Source organism: Podarcis tiliguerta (assembly GCF_965153285.1).
Source record: "Podarcis tiliguerta genome assembly, chromosome: 7".
NCBI classification, from domain to species: Eukaryota; Metazoa; Chordata; class Lepidosauria; order Squamata; family Lacertidae; genus Podarcis; species Podarcis tiliguerta.
The window spans coordinates 17,397,061-17,415,842 of record NC_139540.1 but is presented as its reverse complement, the minus strand read 5'-3'; the positions used below and the strand labels follow the sequence as shown (position 1 = coordinate 17,415,842).

Sequence of the window (18,782 nt, the reverse complement as noted above, 5' to 3'; positions counted from 1 at the left end):
CCTCCCTCTTACCCCCTCTGCCTCACCCTCCCCACCCTCTGCTCCAATAGCTGGCATTTCCCCCCTCCACACTTCCTGCCTTTGTGAACGAAGGAGTGCCGAACATGTTCACTGACCAGTTCAGCAAATGCCTCCTCTTAGCCTCCAGCTGCCTGGAGTGAATGAGCTTCAAAAGGGGCCTACTTCCTTTTGCATTTTGTAATGCCAGAGTGGAGATGATACGTGGAAGCTGCTAGGAGAAGAAGAGGAGGAGTTTGGATTTGATATCCCGCTTTATCACTACCCGAAGGAGTCTCAAAGCAGCTAACATTCTCCTTTCCCTTCCAACCCCACAACAAACACTCTGTGAGGTGAGTGGGGCTGAGAGACTTCAGAGAAGTGTGACTGGCCCAAGGTCACCCAGCAGCTGCATGTGGAGGAGCGGGGAAGCGAACCCGGTTCCCTAGATTACGAGTCTATTGCTCTTAACCACTACACCACACTGAGGATGTGCTGGGAATATCAGTAAGGCTTACCAAACCCTGCTTACCAGGGGTGCTCCCTATTTCCTGGGACTTGTTTAGATTTCAGCGGAGAATTTCTGGATGCCTTGTGTGCACATGTGGATTTTTAATGCTTGAATTAAGCATTAGCCCTGCTCCGGGATTAATTTGGGACTGGATCTGGGGTGGGTGGTACCTGGATTGGCCCAGGATGAGTGAGACTGCTCTCAGTGACAAGGTTTCCTGCTCTACTTGGCCTCTCATTCTAGAGGTCTTGTTGGAGAATGGAAGATAAAAGACCTGCTGGGCAATCCCACATGGTTGCTGATCCACGGCACTGGATAGTTTTGGATCAGGAGGCAACGTCCCTCTGCCCAGCTCTGCTTGTGCCAAGATCAAATGGGAAGACGGATCTCTTGTCTCTGCAGAACTTCCAACTGTACCTTGGCGTTACCAGCACCATGCTCTAGCCAACTGAGCTATCCAGCTGGGGTGGAAGCTACCACCAGTAGTATCCCTGCCACTGGTAGTGCATGTATTCCTCTGGAAAAGGGCATCTTAGGGACAAGGACAGGGTGGAGCAGGACTGTCCAAGGAACTGCTGGCCACAGAGCCTAGGGCTTGCCAATCAGAAGGTCGGTGTTTCGAATCCCCACAATGGGGTGAGCTCCCATTGCTTGGTCCCTGCTCCTGCCAACCTAGCAGTTCACAAGCACATCAAAAGTGCAAGTAGATAAATAGGTACCACTCCGGCAGGAAGGTAAATGGCATTTCCGTCCGCTGGCCACATGACCACATGACTGTACGCCATGTATGATGAACGCTGCAATCCCAGAGTCAGGGGTAATTGTCAGGGGTCCCTTTACCTTTACCTAGCTACCAACAACAGGCCTGATTTAGGCTTCTCTCCTGCGTGAACCTGGAGCTGGTGAACTGGGAAAAAATGGCAGGTGCCAGGGTTCCAGCCCTCCCAACACTTCTGGCCTTGGCCAGAACAAGTGATGGGGCTTGAGGAGCAGCAGGCAATCTGCAATTCCATTAAGCACCACTGCTGCCCATTCAGGAGCTTGGATTGCTGGTAGTCTACCCAAGCACCATTTTGTTTTTATGCCATGGGAGCAATGTTCTGTGTTCTATCCCTAGTACTGGCTACCAAAAGACTGAGATACTTGGGAAAGTTCATCACTTTGGAATAACTTTGCTGGGAGAGGAAGGAGCAGTTAGGCACCTTCTGCCCTGGGTGGATACAGCTACCAGCTGCTGGATTTTGTGATTAAGAACAAATATATTGAGTTGCTTCCCTAGCGTCATTTCTTCTTGTGTTTTGTCTTTTAGACTGCAACCCGGGGCAGGTGGGAGGACTGGGGGATGGCTTATCTCTGATATTTGTAAATATTCTGCGAGGGCCTCCTTTTTCTTTGTTTTTTAACAGAGTGTAGTAAAACTCAAATCTGGGGTGGGAAATCTGTGCTTCCCCCCAAAAAATATATATTGTTGAACTACAATGTTCTTGACCACCAGCCATCCTGACTGGGAATGACCTGCACCCAGAGCACCAAAGGTTCCCCATCACTGATTTAAGTAAGTGAGCCAATGTGGGCAGAGCACTAGGCTATGACCCTGTTCCGCTAATAATAATAATAATAATAATAATAATAATAATAATAATAATAATTTATTTATACCCCACCTATCTGGCTGAGTTTCCCAGCCACTCTGGGCGGCTCCCAACCGATATTAAAAACACAATACAGCATTAAATATTAAAAACTTCCCTAAACAGGGCTGCCTTCAGATGTCTTTTAAAAGTAAGATAGTTGCTTATTGCCTTGTCATCTGATGGGAGGGCATTCCACAGAACAGGTGCCACTACCAAGAAGGCCCTCTGCCTGGTTCCCTGTAACCTCACTTCTTGCAGTGAGGGAACCACCAGAAGGCCCTCAGCACTGGACTTCAACGATCAGCCTGTTTCCTAGAAAGACCTGTCAGACCAGGTTGCTGTGAAGATCAAATGGTGGTGGTCAACACTGTATATGCCCTCTAGATGATGTTAGGACTACAACTTCCATCATCAATGAATGTTGGTCATGTTGGCTGGGGCTTCAGGGAGATGGGTCTCCAAAAATATCCAACAGTGTCCCCGTTCCTGGTTTACTCCACCACAAGCACCTTTGAGGAGAACCAGGATGGAAATGGAACCAAAGGGCAGCTGAGGAAGGAGTTTTCTCTGTGTCCTGCATGTTGGTGGGGATGCTGGAAAGGAACGTCTCCATGGCTGCTCCCAAACTTTGGAACTCGCTTCCTACAGAAGTTAAGACTGGCTCCTACTTGTTCTTCCGCTTGTGGGTAAACACCTTTCTATTCTGACAGGCCTTTAGGAACTGACTTTTGAGGGAAGGGCTGGTGTTGTGATGTTTTCATTGTTATCTGTATTTAATGGATTTTTAAATACGATTTTAATCCTGTTAAGTGTTTTTTAATTATTGCCTTTTCTAGAGCTTGCTCCATTTTATCTGAGTCCCAAACGGGACTCAATAATAACATGAAAAAAAGAAAGAAAAAAGAAATTATAGAAGGGAACTTCAAGGATTTGGTGCAAAGCAAGGGCAACGTTCTTATTGCAAACCAATGGGAAAACGTTTTCTTGGAGAACACCACCCTTTAAGCCCATCCTTTAATTCTCTTCAGACCCAGCCAACATGGCCAATGGTCAGGGATGATGGGAGCCAGAGGATAGATCCCCCTTCTATAAACTCTGTTGCCACATGAACCAACTGGTGTGTGTGTGTCTAGTACAGGTTAAGGGACATGAGTGGTGCTGTGATCTAAACCACTGAGCCTCTTGGGCTTGCCAATTGGAAGCTTGGCAGTTTGAACCCCTGCGATGGAGTGAGCTCCCGTTGCTCTGTCCCAGCTCCTGACAAACTAGCAGTTTAAAAGCACACTAGTGCAAGTAGATAAATAGGTACTGCTGTGGCAGGAAGGTAAATGGTGTTTCCGTGCACTCAGGCTTCCGTCACAGTGTTCCATTGTGCCAACAGCAGTTTAGTCATGCTGGCTGCATGACCTGGAAAGCTGCCTGTGGACAAACGCCGGCTCCCTTGGCCTGAAAGCGAGATGAGCGCCACAACTCCATTAGTCACCTTTGACTGGACTTAACCATCCAGGGGTCCTTGACCTTTACAGGTTAAGTGCTAGTTTTCTCTTGCCTTCTTTACATTATCCTGGTATTGGCACCACCCCAAAAAAGACTCCAAACTTGTTTGCTTTTTTATAACTGGTGGTAAAACTTTATTATTCAAGTTTAGATGTAACAGACATCTTTTTGCTGCCTGAAGAATTGTTTTGCATAAGAAATACACCAGGAACATGATTGTGAGTAGAAATGAACATGCATTATGAAAACTGGGGAATGGAAAGCACAAATAGAGAAAACAAAACTGAATACCCCTTGTATCGTAACAGACAGAATAGCCATGAGCATCCTAGAGTCAATCCAGAGCTATGCATTTAAAGGGTTCTTTTGGAAACATCACATCATTATTTAGCTGTAATTCCTGCATTGCATTGAGGGGACTAGATGATCCTTGATTCTACGATTCTGTAGGCAAGACGTCCATTTTTTTGCTCATCCTTATATGACAATGGTATTTTGAGATGCTGTATTTTATTCCCTCTCTGGGAAAGGAGGAAAAACATGTCTGGAAAAAGTACAGAGGCAGCCCTAGCATGAAATAAAATGAAACAGTAACCAATGGTGGTGCACTTAAGGGTTGAAGACTAAGGGAGAGATTTAACCCCAAAGTCACAATCTAATGGAAGGTCTGCTGCTTCCCTGTTAAAAAAAGTTAAGTACGTACTGTTCTTGCACAACTCCCAGTCTCCCACTCATTTCAATAAGGCTTGTGCAGTAGAGCACCCCGGTGGATTGTGTTTCATCTCAGCTAATGGTAAAGACAAGCGATCACTTGGGTTTTCTGCCTGAAGCACCACAATGTCTTGGGCTACAGAGACTGAAAAGGAACCTTGCACTACAAGAATACAGAACTGGATACATCCAGGTATTTTAGGAAGAACCTATGGGGAATGTGATGAGATTACACAGGTTAGCTCTGTCCTTGTGGTGACACCCTTACTGCCTCCCTGTTCAGCCCTTGTGGGAAGAAGTTCTACACTTGGACATCCACAGAGCTCCTTTACACGTTGGCCAAACACAGACTGTGGGGTTACAGCTAGTAGATGTGCTGTGGGGAGGACTAACCCCACTGAATTCTTTCAACAGTTGGGGAGGTTGACTGAACCCTCCTAGTACCCTATAGCAGAGAAGAATCATGGTAGCAGTGATTTGGGTCTGGACCTTCTCAGAATTGTGGCAGAAGTGGTGCATGTTTGAATGTTCCCAATCATTGTAAGTGGGGGCAGGGGGCGGGAAGCATCTCAGAGAGCAAGGCTGAACTAAAATCCATTTTCCTGTTCTGCTCGTTTTCTGCATATCACAAGCTTTTTTGTTTTGTTTAACATGATGGAACATTCAAACGGTAGCCCTATGTGTGTCTTCTGACATTCTGGGAAGGGCGAGCGTGCCAAGATATGTTCTTAAGGCTGCAGACCTATGCACATTTACCTGGAAGTAGGTCTTGTTGAATTCAATCAGGTTTACTTCTGAGTAGACAGGTGTAGGATAACACTGAGAGGGTGAACTTATCCAAAAGCAAGCCCCATTGAACTGAATGAGACTCACAGGATCGTGGTGGAAGATTGTGCAGTAGGGAAGATCGTATTATGTGAGGTCAATGAAGATGAAAGTATCAGTGGCACTTCCACCCACACATTTTTCTAAAGAAATAATTTTGAGAACATCTCACTATGTCAAGCCACAAGCAACTTGTCAATCTAAACAGGCTGAGATAATCTGCTTAACAGTTTAAGGTGTTTTTTAAGGTGGGTTTTTTTTTTTACTTAGGTTAAATTTTATGGTAAATTTGCCAACCTGGCTGGGGATGATGTGAGTTGCACTTCAAAACTCCAAAGGCACCATGTTGGTGATGGCTGTTTTAGAAGCTAAGCTGCACAGCAATAACATTTCTCCTAGTAAAACTCTATAGTGGCCTAGACCTGGGGCCGGCAATATAAAGCCCTCAGACCACACCTGCCTCACCCAGGCTTTTAGACGCAAACTGTTTTCCTTCAAATGGCCTAAACCTACAGGGCAGGTGGTATCAGGTAGCCCAATACATGGACAGTTATTTAATCATATTAAACAGTAATGCAATACATGCTAATTTTGCAACATTTTAAAAAAGGTGTAGTACTTGTCAGTAATGTCACCGCCTTTGGTTATGACACCGGCAGGTGGAAGTTACACTAGGGAGTAACCAAAACCCCCATTGTTCTAGGCACATTTTGCAACAGGGAATTTCATTAGTGTGAGCAGTTTCTGAGCTCTGGGCTCAGTACACAGTACTGCGCCTAAGATTTCAGATTAAAACGACAGAGTGGAAGGAAAGGAGGACCTTTTTCTGCCTCCCCACTTCCAGCTACTCTCTGGAGACTGGAGAAGAGACCCTCTTAAGAATATTAAGGGGTGGGCAGGGGAAGGACTAGACCATGTGAAAAATGAGCATAATATTTTAGCTGCAAGCTTTGTATTCTTGCTATAAAAAAGTGTTCCTAGACATTCTGTTGTTGCACCCATAACCATAACCTATTTAGCTCCTAGCTTTCATATCTCAGTTTCTAACACTGGGAGTAACTGGGTTGAATTTTGCCTGTATTCTCTTCCCTATAGCTCCACAAGGGAAAGGACTACGGACTTTTTTAAAAAAAGTTGAACATTCAAGGAGAGGGGCATATCCCACCAGCTGTGCTGCAAAGCATGCTGGAGGAAAGGAGGGTAGGATGCAGATTAAAGATGAACCCTAATACACAGAACTCCATAGAGTTCATTTCCTACAAAGCATTCTCCTGGAAAGGGATATCTTCCAGCAGGTGAGAAACTTTAAAAACCAAAACAATGCTGATATTAAAAACCAAACCTGCTGATATTAACTAGTTAAATCTCAGCGCAGTTAATTTTTGGCATTTGTCCTGAAAATCTGACACACAATGGCTGTTTTTAATGGAACACTGTGTCACTAGAAAATGGATGATCTCTTTCAGCTCCTACCATTGACCTAAGCGTCGTTGGAGGACAACTGCTTTAAAAGCGCTGGAGCAGGGCTGATCATATTACATGAGGCTGATGAAAATAAAGTGGCATTGGCACTCCCACCTACTAGAACTTCCCAGTATTCCACAAACATTCATTTTCATGATTCCTTTCTAGGGATATGGATTAACAGCCTCCCTTAACCAAGAGGATGAGCAAGCAGTTGCTCAACCCAGCCTTGAGCTCAGAGCAATTCCCCTTCTTGGTTAGGCCTGCAGAACTTGTGACCTGCCAAGTCAAATGCAGCCTACTATCCATACACCCTGAGGGGTTGCCATGTGAGACTGCGGGGCTTCTTTGGGCTTGGCAAACAACAAGCTTGGGAGGAATTACTCAATAACAAGTAAGAAATGCAGCTTCTGTAACACTGCCAAGGTCAGCAAGACCTGTGGCCGTCAGGTATGGGAGTGCTTCTCATGCAGGGTGACAGTTCCCATATTTTGCTTTCAATATCAGTGTTGGGTGCATACCGATGAACAAACAGTAACTGACCACGACATGCATGGTAAGCTGATCCAGCTGGTGGTTTAAATAGTTGCCTATATTATCCTGTCAGATTAGCCAAGTAATTTTTATCCGTTGTCTTCGTAAAGCTTTAAAAGGAGATGTGATAAAACGCCTCTCTGGACTTGGCAGAAGACTACAGATGACCACGTTGCAACATGGTTACATTACACACCATGGATGAGTTACCACCTGGCAAACGGTCATCTGTTTTCACCCCTGAAAACATGTTCTCCTCTGCCAAAACCACGCTTGATTCCAGCATGGATCCTTACACCTTTCAGGAGGGTCCTGTGTGGAGTGATCCTGTGCAATAATAAAGTTATGTTGTGTTCACTGAGACTTTTACTCCCTGGTAAGTGTGTTTAGGAATGCAGCCGTAGTTACTGGTTTCAGAAGACTTGAAAGCGGAGACATGATTTAGCTAAAATTGGGGGTGGCTTGCGGATTTCATTAAGGGCCACCTCCAAATCTGAGCCCTGTACCAAAAGAACCACTAGTCAGACATGACCCTAACCTCAATGTCCTCTCTCCCTTTTCCCAGGTTTATTTTAAATGCTCATTTTCTAGATCAGAGAAGGATGCGTCTGACTCTTATTAAAAGTTAGTTTGAATTACATGAACGTTTGTGATAGGCAGCATGTAAGTGGGATCAGAAGATGGCCCTTTAACATACCTTTCTGAACTGGGGTAATCTAGCCTTGATGGGATCATAGGAAGCTGCCTTATACCGAGTCAGACGATTGGTCCATCTAGCTCAGTACTGTTTACTCACTGATAAGCAATGGCTCTCCAAGGTTGCAGACTGGCGTATCTCTCCCAGCCCTGCCAGGAGATGCCCAGGATTGAACCTGGGGGAGAGGAGGCTTCCCGTATGCAAAGCAGATGCTCTACCACCGAGCTACAGCCCTTCCCCATCCCCTAGAAACAATCTCCTAGAACATTTGAGAAAACAAAACAGGGGAGGGACAGGCAACTGGATATAAGACAAGACGTTTTAAAACTTCATTCGCAGCAACATTCAGGAACCAGTTGTACTCCATAACCTCGAGAGACTAAAGAGCCTGCAATGCGAAATAAAGAAGTAAAGCCCCAATGCGACGACAACAACAAAACACAAAAAAACCCAAACAATGAAGCGGCTGTGTAATATGGTAAAAACGGGAGTGCAATGCGACTACAGAATGCAATAAAAACCTTCAGTGCCAAGGAGTCGTATGGCACCTCTCGACATAATCTCTGAAATGTTTCATCTGAAACATAGACAAAGCAATAAAAAGAGGATATATGTTTATCATTTTAAGCATAACAATGTGAGTTAAGAGCTTAAGAATACAAAAAAGTACTTGGAATGAATCGTGCTACCCTTTCGCTTCCTCCTAAGTAGGCGTAAAAATATTCTCGTATTTCCTTCTTGCCATTTTCTTCTTCTTTTTTCATCTTCTTCTCCCCCAGCAAATCATTAATATCAACAAAGTCCATTCATTTCATGTTACTGTTTACAATTTTAATGCACACACACACGCACAAATAAAAGAGACCTACTGCAATAGAAATTTGCTTCATTACCTTGTTTGCTACATTTGCAAATGTAAACAGAGCGAGGCTGAGCCAGCGCTGAATCTTATGCATGATGGAATATCTTTGTTGCATACGTACACTGTAGAAAATAATTATTCAATATGTCAGGCACCATTATTTGAAATGTAATACATTAATATTTACTAGAAAAATAAGTTTTTTTCCCTATTTGTTCTCCCAACTTCTTAAATGAAATAAGTTAATCTGACAGTGCATCCAGTAGCTTGTAATATCTCTTTGTATATCCCTTCGTAAAAACAACAACAATCAAAACTACTGGCTGGGCCGATATCGTGCAAATGAATTGAAGTCTGTCCTTTGCAGATCCTTGTAGCATCTATGGAGGCTTGGCTAAAAGCACCGCGAACCAATGATTGAATATTGAGTTATTTAGACCTATTTCCCTGAGCAGTTACGCTGAGGAGCTTTCCCTTCATGGGCTAGTTTTACAAAACCTCCCCTCTCTTTTTCTTTTTAAAGTATTAAAAACAAAAACAGCCATGAAGGCAGACACGAGCAAAAGCTGGCATTAAGTCTAGTGAAGAGATTGACCGCTACATATAAATAACCAAAGGGCATTTGAGAAAGTGAGTCATACACTCAACCCTGAAGCGAAATTTAGAAAGAATAGCTAATGCAAAACATTAATACTACGCACATCAAATTGGTAAAGAAGCTTCCATAAAAGAGATAAGTCGCCAGGCAGAGCACTTTTCTACAGAATGTTACTCCAAAACCTGTATTTTGGCCAAAGCACGTTACTCAGAAACCCCTGAGATGTAGTTTGCAACCCTGGGGCCTGTACTGGGCTGGAAATTAATGAACACCAGCACAATATCTATTTTAAAGGGCCTTCTCGCATCTTTCAGACTGGAAAGGAGAAGGTCTGGACTACAAATATATAGGTTTTTTTTCTTTTTCCCGACACCAGCGCCATTTAACTTTAACCTTTCCTGAGATTCTTTTTTTATTATTATTTTTAAAAAAAGTTTTCAGATTGCAAGGGAAGGAGCATTACACTGAGGCTTTCATGATTTTGAATGCTCCTGATGATTGTTCCTAGGTCTGCAGGTACCTATTCGATCTACTATTGCACTAGACCTTGATAGACTGGGGTGTACTGTTGTAGACTGCAAGGCGATAGCCATCAAAATAGTAGCTACCGTCTGGTTTTGCATGAGTGACGTCTGGAGAAAACTACTACCTCCAGATTGCAGAAATGGTGGATGCTGTCGGATGCTCTAATAAGGCCAAAGTGAACCCAAATGAGGAAAAAAAAAAATACTACTAGATTTCTGGACATCAGTTTATTTAACAAGTCCATTTTGCTATACAGTGTGCATATGTTACTGTACACCTGCATTATACATCTTTGCATTCTAGCCAGCTACAAGAACGAAAAGCATTACTTGTCTGATTAGGGTTTCCCCCCCTGAAGAGACTTGCCCTGATATAGTGTCTTCTGTATAGTTTTGGTGGACGGGTCCCAAGTAAATATCCCTTAACCCCCAATTCCAGCTGCCATCCATTTTGCTTTTCCTTCTTGGTAACTTTTTTTTTTTTTTTTGTCTAGAGGAAGGAAATGGAGGGAAGAGAAAAGAACGAAGGATTGTATACTGGATAAGGCATGCTTGCTATATGAAGTGCTTAATAAGACATTACAAGCTATTGAATTCCCATCAAGGAAACCTATTTCTGTTTAATTGTGCTAAGTGCTAAGGTTTATTTTATTTTATTTATCTTTACTCTTTAGATTTGCCATTCGTTTCAGCTTGTGCATTGTTCCTGTGTAGGCCCCTCTGGATGTGAGTTGTGAAGTCATACTTGTCCGTGCAAAAATATTGGCATATGCTGCACTGAAAAGGTCCACTGTCACCATGGCAACTCATATGCAAGGCATACATCACTTCATCCAGAAAGACAATGCCACAGTGCACACACTTGGTTGACAGCTCATCTTGAGTACTTCGGTCAACTTTCTCTGTTTTGACTACATTCAAGGGACCTTCATTTTTTACATTTGGCGGTGCCTTAGCTTTCTCCTTGGAGGCACCATTTGCAGTTGGCCCAGGTCTGGAATGTTTGATCGCCAAATCTAGAGGAATGTCATTATCAGATCCGACAGCTGAAAAATGAGGAGGCAGATTAAAGGTGGGATAAGGCACATAGTTTTGGCAAGGATTTGGTAGGCCAGGCACATGACTCAAGTAGTGTGGATTCCCGGGAACGGACAGCTTATATTTACTCCAGAATCTCAGCCAATCAGCTTCACTTTGAAAGTCATTGTGTACAAATGGAAGCCCAAAGAGTGGGTACTGGTACTTTTCAATGGGGCTTCCGGGTGGCGAATAGTTCGGATGCTTAGCTGGTCTCATGTATTTCTCTATCGGGCTGCCTCTCTCTGAGCTTCCTTTTCCTTCTGATATAGAGGAACTATTGCCTGGGTCTCCGGTACTTTCCTGAGGACTTTTTATCTGAATGTGCAAAGGTTGCATCCTTTTGTGAATATCCAGAGTTTGGCTGACCAATATTGACTGCGGAGCAGAATGGCTTTTAGTCAATGAGCCCTGGGCTTCATATTTACTCAGGCTGGGAAGCTGGATTTCTCTCTGGTGACCTTCTGTTATATGATCCTCTGACCTCCTATCTAACGGGCTGCCGTTGACTTGTTCCTCACTGTTCCCTCTCTGCTGTTTGTTTAGCTGCTCAGCCTGAAGTGCCTCCGGGTTAAGGCGCTTTCTCGTTCGTCTCCTAATGATCTGCTCACCGTTGTTCTGCTTAATGATGTTTAAAGGCCTGGGAGTCTGCATATAAAACACAATAACATCATAAATAAACGAGCATTGCTAAGCAAAGCTTTGCAGAACTGCTTGTGCAAATCCCCAGTTAGAGTTGCTGAGCCACATCAAGCCATTGCAGGGAAACAGCTTAAAGAAATGGCTTCCTCAAATCAGGAAGACAGGAAGGTCAAAGCAAGCACTCCTTAATTTTATATAATTAAAAATGTGGCAACGCCCCCTTTCAATGGTTTAGCTGGTATCAAAGTGCTTTAGCCAGTATCAAATCTCCCCACCCTAACAACTTTTTGTTACTTTCAAGAGTCCCCTGAGTGCACAAAATTCCTAATAATGACCATATTGATTGAGGATATTCTAAACTACAAGATCTTAAATCTGATCTTGGTTTGATCTCCCAGTTGGTAAGAAACCAAGATTTGTTGAAGCCAAACATGTGAGGCAGAGAGGAAGGGAAGGAGGCACACAGCTTGTCGCTGGACTGAAAAACCATGGTTTATTGGACCAGGATAATTTCCTCTGCTTCCCTCCCTATTTTCCCTTCCCACCTTAAGTTACTTGGATATCATGACCCCTTGCTGAAGATCAATGTTTTAAGTGACTATGATTGTGACTCATGAATTATGCATACCAGCATTTTTAAACCAACATTAGCCTAGACAGCATGCGAAACAAGCCAACTTTCTTACCAGCACCATTATCTTTACACAAGTGTCTGCTTGCTTCACCTGGCTCCTTCACCCCACAACTTTCTAGCCTCTTTTTCGAAGTCAAACAAGTTGTGTCGTGATTGCCTCTCAAGCTTTAGTCTATTAAAAATCTAATTTTGAATAAATATTCACTATGATTTAGGTGTTTAATAAGAAGCGAAAACTTTTATTTCAGAAGAACAGTAGTGGTTGAATTTCCCACTCTATGATTCGGTTCTAGGAAGGGCAAGCTCCTCAATAAGTAAAGAGGAACTGTGGGGCAGGAAATAATATGATTATGAGGTAAGGTCCCAAAGTTCAGGCAAGTAAGTTGAACACTCAATTCTCTTTTACTAGGATAGTTTAAAAATGCTTTATGTGTATCTATTGTTACATTAAATAACATCTCTGCATGAATATTTCTGCCTTTTTAAACTTGTATACGCTAGGTATACGCTATACACTATACACTATAGCTATACGCTATAGCTATACACTAGCTATACGCTAGTGTAGCACATGCCAGAATGGTGAGTATAGATTCTGCTTTGGCTTGCTCATCACTCCTGTTCACTGTAAAACACACATATGTGGTGCCAGAATGGGAAACTGCCTGGTAAACCTATATATATGCATCATATATTCAGTTACGTCATGGAAGAAAGGGAAGATACGAACATACAAACATACATACAGACATACTCAACTACCCACTGGTTCCTATGCTTTCTAGTACCACTGAGAAATGGGACTTAGGACTGTGTATATTATGGAGATGGATTGGACGAGGGGAATAAATCCACTGTGGAAGTACATGCCAGATACACCACTGATCTCAATTTCTGTCAATTGCTGCTTTTATTTTTAATGCCACTTCAGTTCTAAAGGGCTTCTGTTGTGTTCTATGAGACACAGTAGACAGGCAATTTGGTAGCAAAAGCTGTCCATCACTTTGAATAATGGGGCAATGAGAAGCCCATCCCCATATACTTTTCACTACATAAAGAGGCAGTTGTTATAATGGGGTGGGGGAGAGAATATAGCAATATTAGGGTGTGAATTAATTTGCAAGCTATTTCTGAAAGTGAGCTCTATCCATATTTGCTACAGTTTATTCACTAATTTACTTCCAGTTTATGTAGCTTTGTAAAAATGGGAGGGGAAAAAAAACACAACCCTTTAAATATCTACATTTATTTCAGTGTGTTTCTGTTTGTCACAGCCTAGCAGGGTTAATTATATCTATGGGCTTTGATTGGGCAGTTAAATTGAACTCATTAATGTCAGTGTACATCAAATAACATCTCACTACGATGCTCCAATACTGCTACTAAAGATGGTGTTATCTTAGTTTTGTGCTAATGAAATAAAGGTTTTACAACTTATAACCAATTAGCAATGTTGCCAGCATACATTTATTAGGATTACTTTGCATGTTTTATGATACCTTTTAATTTAAAATATCTAAAATTGTAGCTATAATGTATTTACTTTCTTGTGTGTGTGTGTGTGTGTACACACATCACACACACAATCTCACAAAACTAACCATGTCTTCCATTACTTCTAAGAAAGGGCGGGGGGGGGGGTGTTTCAAAAGATGCAAAAGAGGCAGTACAGCAATATTCCAAGACAAGATATAAACAGTGGATCAAAAATTAAATAGAATTAAAAAAGGCGCCAGATGAAATTATATTTAGATTGAATTTGCCATCTGTGTGATTATGTTGTTAAATAAACTATAAGAAACTATTTCACACTAAAAGTCAGGATTAAAACTCTCATAAAATTGCATGAACTCTCCTATAATTGGGAGAAGTCAACATTGCATTCTTCCCATTGTCCTGCCTGTGAAAGCACTGCAGCTTGCCAGATGGAATAACCTGCTTGCCCCCCATCCCCTGTGCTATTCTGGCGTTCTCCCCCATAAACCAATTTCAGCAGATATAGGGAATTTGGGAGGAAGTCCTGTTGTGCAAGCAGAAGTCCTTACGCAGCACTTCCACTGGTGGGGCTGGTTAGGTGAATGCCACCCAATAATTTTATTTATTTATTAAAGGAATGCTCTTACATGGGCCATTGAAATCTGGCTAATATCTGGTATGGTCAATATTCAATGGCCTGCTTTGGACGTACATACACTGGCTTGTTAAGCAAATATATGCATGAGCCTTGTTCCCTTCTAGGCATAAAAGAGTTCAATGGGATGTTTAATCATAGCTTTTTCTTATGTCTATTTTTCTTTATCTTGTATATTTATATGCCGCTTGATGGCAAGAAGAAATCCTCAAAGTGGTTCAAAATGTGTTACCAGAACTGTAACAAGCCAAGGTCTTAAACCACATTTCTGATTGGGCTTAAGATTGTGGCTTGTTGAGTTTCTGGTAACTATGGTTTACCGGTTCAGATGTAATGGGAAACTAGGGTTGATTAAGCCAGGAAGTCCTGCAGTGAATCAAAAGGGAAGGGTGGAGCAGGTTGGCATAAACCAAGCTATGTTCATTGGAACAGGACAGTATGTATGTCCCTTGATCATACATTGTTGGGAACAAAAATATTGCCCTGATGCTGAGTTATTAGGCTGGAGCTAGATGTTAACAAGGGACATATTTCTGCTTTCTATCCATCAGATCATTGGACGATTGAACTCAATGCTGTTTTTAATGATTGGCAGCTGCTTTCTGACAGGGTATGTTCCCACTCTATCTGGAGATACCAGGTCCGAAACTGAGTCCTTCTTCCTTCATCAGCTCTGCCACTGAGCTACAAGCTTTCCCCCTTTGTGATCAATATGAGGGGATCTTGACAAGATCTGTTGCAACATATTTCTGTGAACTTCTTGGGTGGGAGGAGGAAACACCCCCACTTTTATTCTTTATTTTGTATCAAAATAATTAATGCCTCATTGGTAATCTCCAGCATAGACGCCTCTCCGTGGTGTATCAGCATGTTCCATAATGAATCACATCTGATCCCAGAGTGGCCGCGTTGGGAAGAAGAAGAAGAAAAAAAAGGGGGGTGGGAATGCAGTTAGGAAATTAACCGCAGCTGCCCTACTTCAGCCTAGCTGCCGAAAACCTTTCCTGCATAAAACGAGTAAGTTCTTCCTACCGAGTGAAGCTTCTGGTAGAGACCACACGCGTTGCATACATATCCTCCATTTGCATTCTTTCGCCAGAGAGAGGTCTTTGTGGTCAGGCAGTTGGCACAGAAAACTCCTGAGCCTCTACGTCTCTGAAATGGGAAAAAAAAGGGGGGGACACAAGGTCAAAGGTTAAGTCACGTGATCTGTGGAGTTAGGACAAATCAACACAGGAGTTTTGTCTCTAGGCTGGCAACAATTGATAGCATAAAAACCACACTGCCCATAATGAGGTCAGGTTCAATTGCGCTTAATAGGGACCGCTGATTTTCATTACAATTTACCCTACAGTGATGGATGAGGTGTGCGAAATACCACCACTTCCCTCTCCACCCCCCAACCCGGTAACAGCTTTAACTTTTTGAACTTTGGTGTCTGTGCCCTTCTAATGACTGGATTCTGAACTCGGAATTTCAATATTCTATTTTGACACAAAATGATCTCTGCTGATCTTGCTAGCTGCTTTTTGCAAGTATTTCACTGTTTTAATTATAAATATTAACTACAAATAGTGTGTGTGTGTGATTTCAGTTTGTTTGTCTCATTCCAGTTCTTGTAAAAGAGCCTATACGTCATTAACAATATACACAATACTGAATGTAATTCCCACATAGGTTAACATAAAACTAAAATCCACTTATGCTACTTTCTATTTCCCACAGCTGACTGAGACCACGGCCTAATTTCATCGGTGAAAAATATGGCATTGCTAATGATACCACTTCTGAACTTCGTATGAAACTAGGCAATACCGCCTTATCAGCGGAGAGATTTTTTCTTACTTTCGTTTTAATTTAGTAAAGGCAAAACTTTTCCAAATGCAAAATGAACATTAATTGGGCTGCTAACTGAGCTCTACAGCTTTACTAATAGCCCATTCAACATTTACTTATATTCCATGTTGTTCAGCATCGGGCACCGCTGACCAGAGAAGCTTGTTAAATTCCTTCTGTGACATAATGATATCATTAAACTTCTCATTTCAATAAGAACACCAAGAGAAAAAAAACAGGCTGTGTTTGTGGGCACAACTGCTAACAACAATGACATGGCTGTCTTGTTCTGCCTCCCCTCCACCCCCCCCAAAAAAAAAATCATTTCAACATTGGTTTCTTTCTTTCCTTTTTACAAACTTTTATTAAATGTTCTCTGCCCTGCACAAGTGTGGAGGGAAAACAGTTTCACTAAAAGATTAAACTGATTTTGTTCTAAATTAAAAAATTACCAGTCCTGTAAATCAAAATTTCAAGGTTTCATCAAATTTAAGTAATTTATTTAACTTTACGCCATACTGTAGGGAAGGGGGGTTATCAGTGCCAAGAAAATACAATGGTTATAATTGTACTCTGATACATTTCAAATGGAAAGCTTTTTGCAGACATAATTTTGGCTAGGAGTATGGAACACTTTCTTGGCATGGAAAGGGCATTTGATTCATCGGGTGTTTCACAATGTATCACTAAAAAGACCTGGTGATCAGCCAGTTCCCTATAGGGTAATTTTTCCATCCAGATGCAAGCGCTATCAGAGGCCCTCGTCAGCTAAACTAATTATGATCTTGCATTTGCTGATGCCTGCTCACTCTAACGTTCGACATCCCCCATTAATCACCAATACGAGGAAAATGAATGAAACACAGGGAAACGAGGGCAGGTAACCTACACGGCCATAAAAATCTAAAATGAGAGCAATAATTTAACAAGACTGGGGAAATGTTTTTCGGTGAGCACCAAAGTCAGCCTAACAATTGCCCTTTTAAACCAAGAACACAATTTCATTAGTGGAGCAGGTTGTCTTGCTTCAAGTCGAGGTAATAAAATCAAGAATGCTAGTGGAATGATCTCCTGGTCCCACCCCTCCAACCAAAAACCACTAAATCATAATCATAATTACACCTCATTGTCTCACCTATGTCTCAGTTACAATAGGACCACTCCATGTCCAATTATTTCATAATGTACTATGCATTTATAAACATGTGCATTTATAAACCAGTTAATATTGAAAACTCTTTAAGCCGTGTCTGGGAAAACTGTTGACACTGGGCAACAACTCCAGTCATCCCTGGCCATCGGCCATGTTGGGTGGGTCTGATAGGGACTGTAGTCCAATCATGTTTGGAGGACCAGAGGTTCCTTGGCTTAGCTCTAAGTAGTGTACAATATAGAAAGTGATTATATATATATATATATATATATATACCGTATAAATCCATCCTTTAAAACCAACCTTAAAAAATTAAACACCAATAGAACTGCAATATAAAGACTATTAACAGAAAATAGAAGAAAAACAAATAAAACAGGAATTCAGGGGATTTAAACACATAAAACATCTCATCTCACGGGTCAGGGGAATCCTGGGCAAAGAAATAAGTCTTTGCAAGGCATCTGGAGGGGGAAAAGCAGTCCATAAAAAGGGGGAAAGGGGCAGAAAATGCCTGTTTTGGGGTTACTGCTCTGTAGGATGTGGTGCCTGGGTAGAATTTACACAGGTGATCTAAGTGATCTTACAGGTCAATACAGGGGCAGGTGGCCTTTTGGGGAATATGCATAGAATGCTTATTATTTATATGGCTAAAATGATTCATTATCAATTAACTATTAGTTTATCTATTACGTATATATATGCATAGAAGGTTAATTACCTATCTACACCACTGAAACCCTGGGGAAACCTAAAAACGAAAAAACCGCAATAAAATAAATGATGTGATGATTATTTGTAAACACTTTAAGGCGAAGGAATTATTTGGAACGAATGATTTGTGCAGGCAGTTTACTGATCGGGAATGACTGTTTACAATTACTGTGTTGTATATTATGCCAAAATATGGAGTGAAAAATTATCTATACAACTGGGACACCATACAATTCAATGGTGGTTGAATTTGCTTGACCCAAAGTGTAAATAGAATAATAGAATCGTGGAACTGTAGATTTGGGAGAAACCATGAGGGTTATCTAGTCTAACCTGCTGCAATACAGGAATCTTTTGACCAACACAGGGCTTGAACCCACGAGCCTGAGATTAAGAGTCTTTAAAATGAAGATTCTTCCTTGCTACTGAGCGCTTGTCAGTGCGACCAAAATTTAAAGGAGAAACCACAACTACATTAGACACATAGCTATTTCATCAAATATATGCCAAGACGCAACTAAATTCAAGCTAAACTGTGAAGCAATGAACTAGCCTGCCATAGCGACTGGGATTAATGAACACATGCCAGATAAGGCCAGAGGAGAGTTTAAATTCAACTTCTCTAATCAATAAAGTGATGTTTATTTGGATTTAAGTTAATGTTTCTGTGCCTTCTTTTATGTCTTTGGGCCATCATGAGCCATTCTGAAAAGCAACACAGAGCTCACAAGTGCTGTAACT

At 41.9% G+C, this 18,782-nt stretch overlaps 1 protein-coding gene and 1 long non-coding RNA gene across 11 annotated transcripts in view; one reads left to right on the top strand and one right to left on the bottom strand.

Moving 5' to 3' along the window:
• The first annotated feature begins 3,750 nt into the window (after positions 1-3,750).
• LOC310682260 lies at positions 3,751-9,688 on the top strand. Its single transcript, XR_014513822.1, has 2 exons — positions 3,751-5,136; positions 5,691-9,688. It is a non-coding gene; the product is annotated as an uncharacterized lncRNA (long non-coding RNA).
• Positions 6,305-18,782, bottom strand: part of TRPS1 (transcriptional repressor GATA binding 1) — a 236,193-nt gene continuing 223,715 nt past the window's right edge. For all 10 annotated transcript variants that reach the window (XM_083450401.1, XM_083450408.1, XM_083450406.1 and 7 more), the window contains 2 exons: positions 15,371-15,493; positions 6,305-11,579 (listed from right to left, as the gene is read on the bottom strand). In XM_083450401.1, coding sequence (XP_083306527.1) covers positions 10,518-11,579; positions 15,371-15,493 — 1,185 coding nt within the window. In that variant the 3' untranslated portion in view covers positions 6,305-10,517. The remainder of the gene's footprint in view (positions 11,580-15,370; positions 15,494-18,782) is intronic.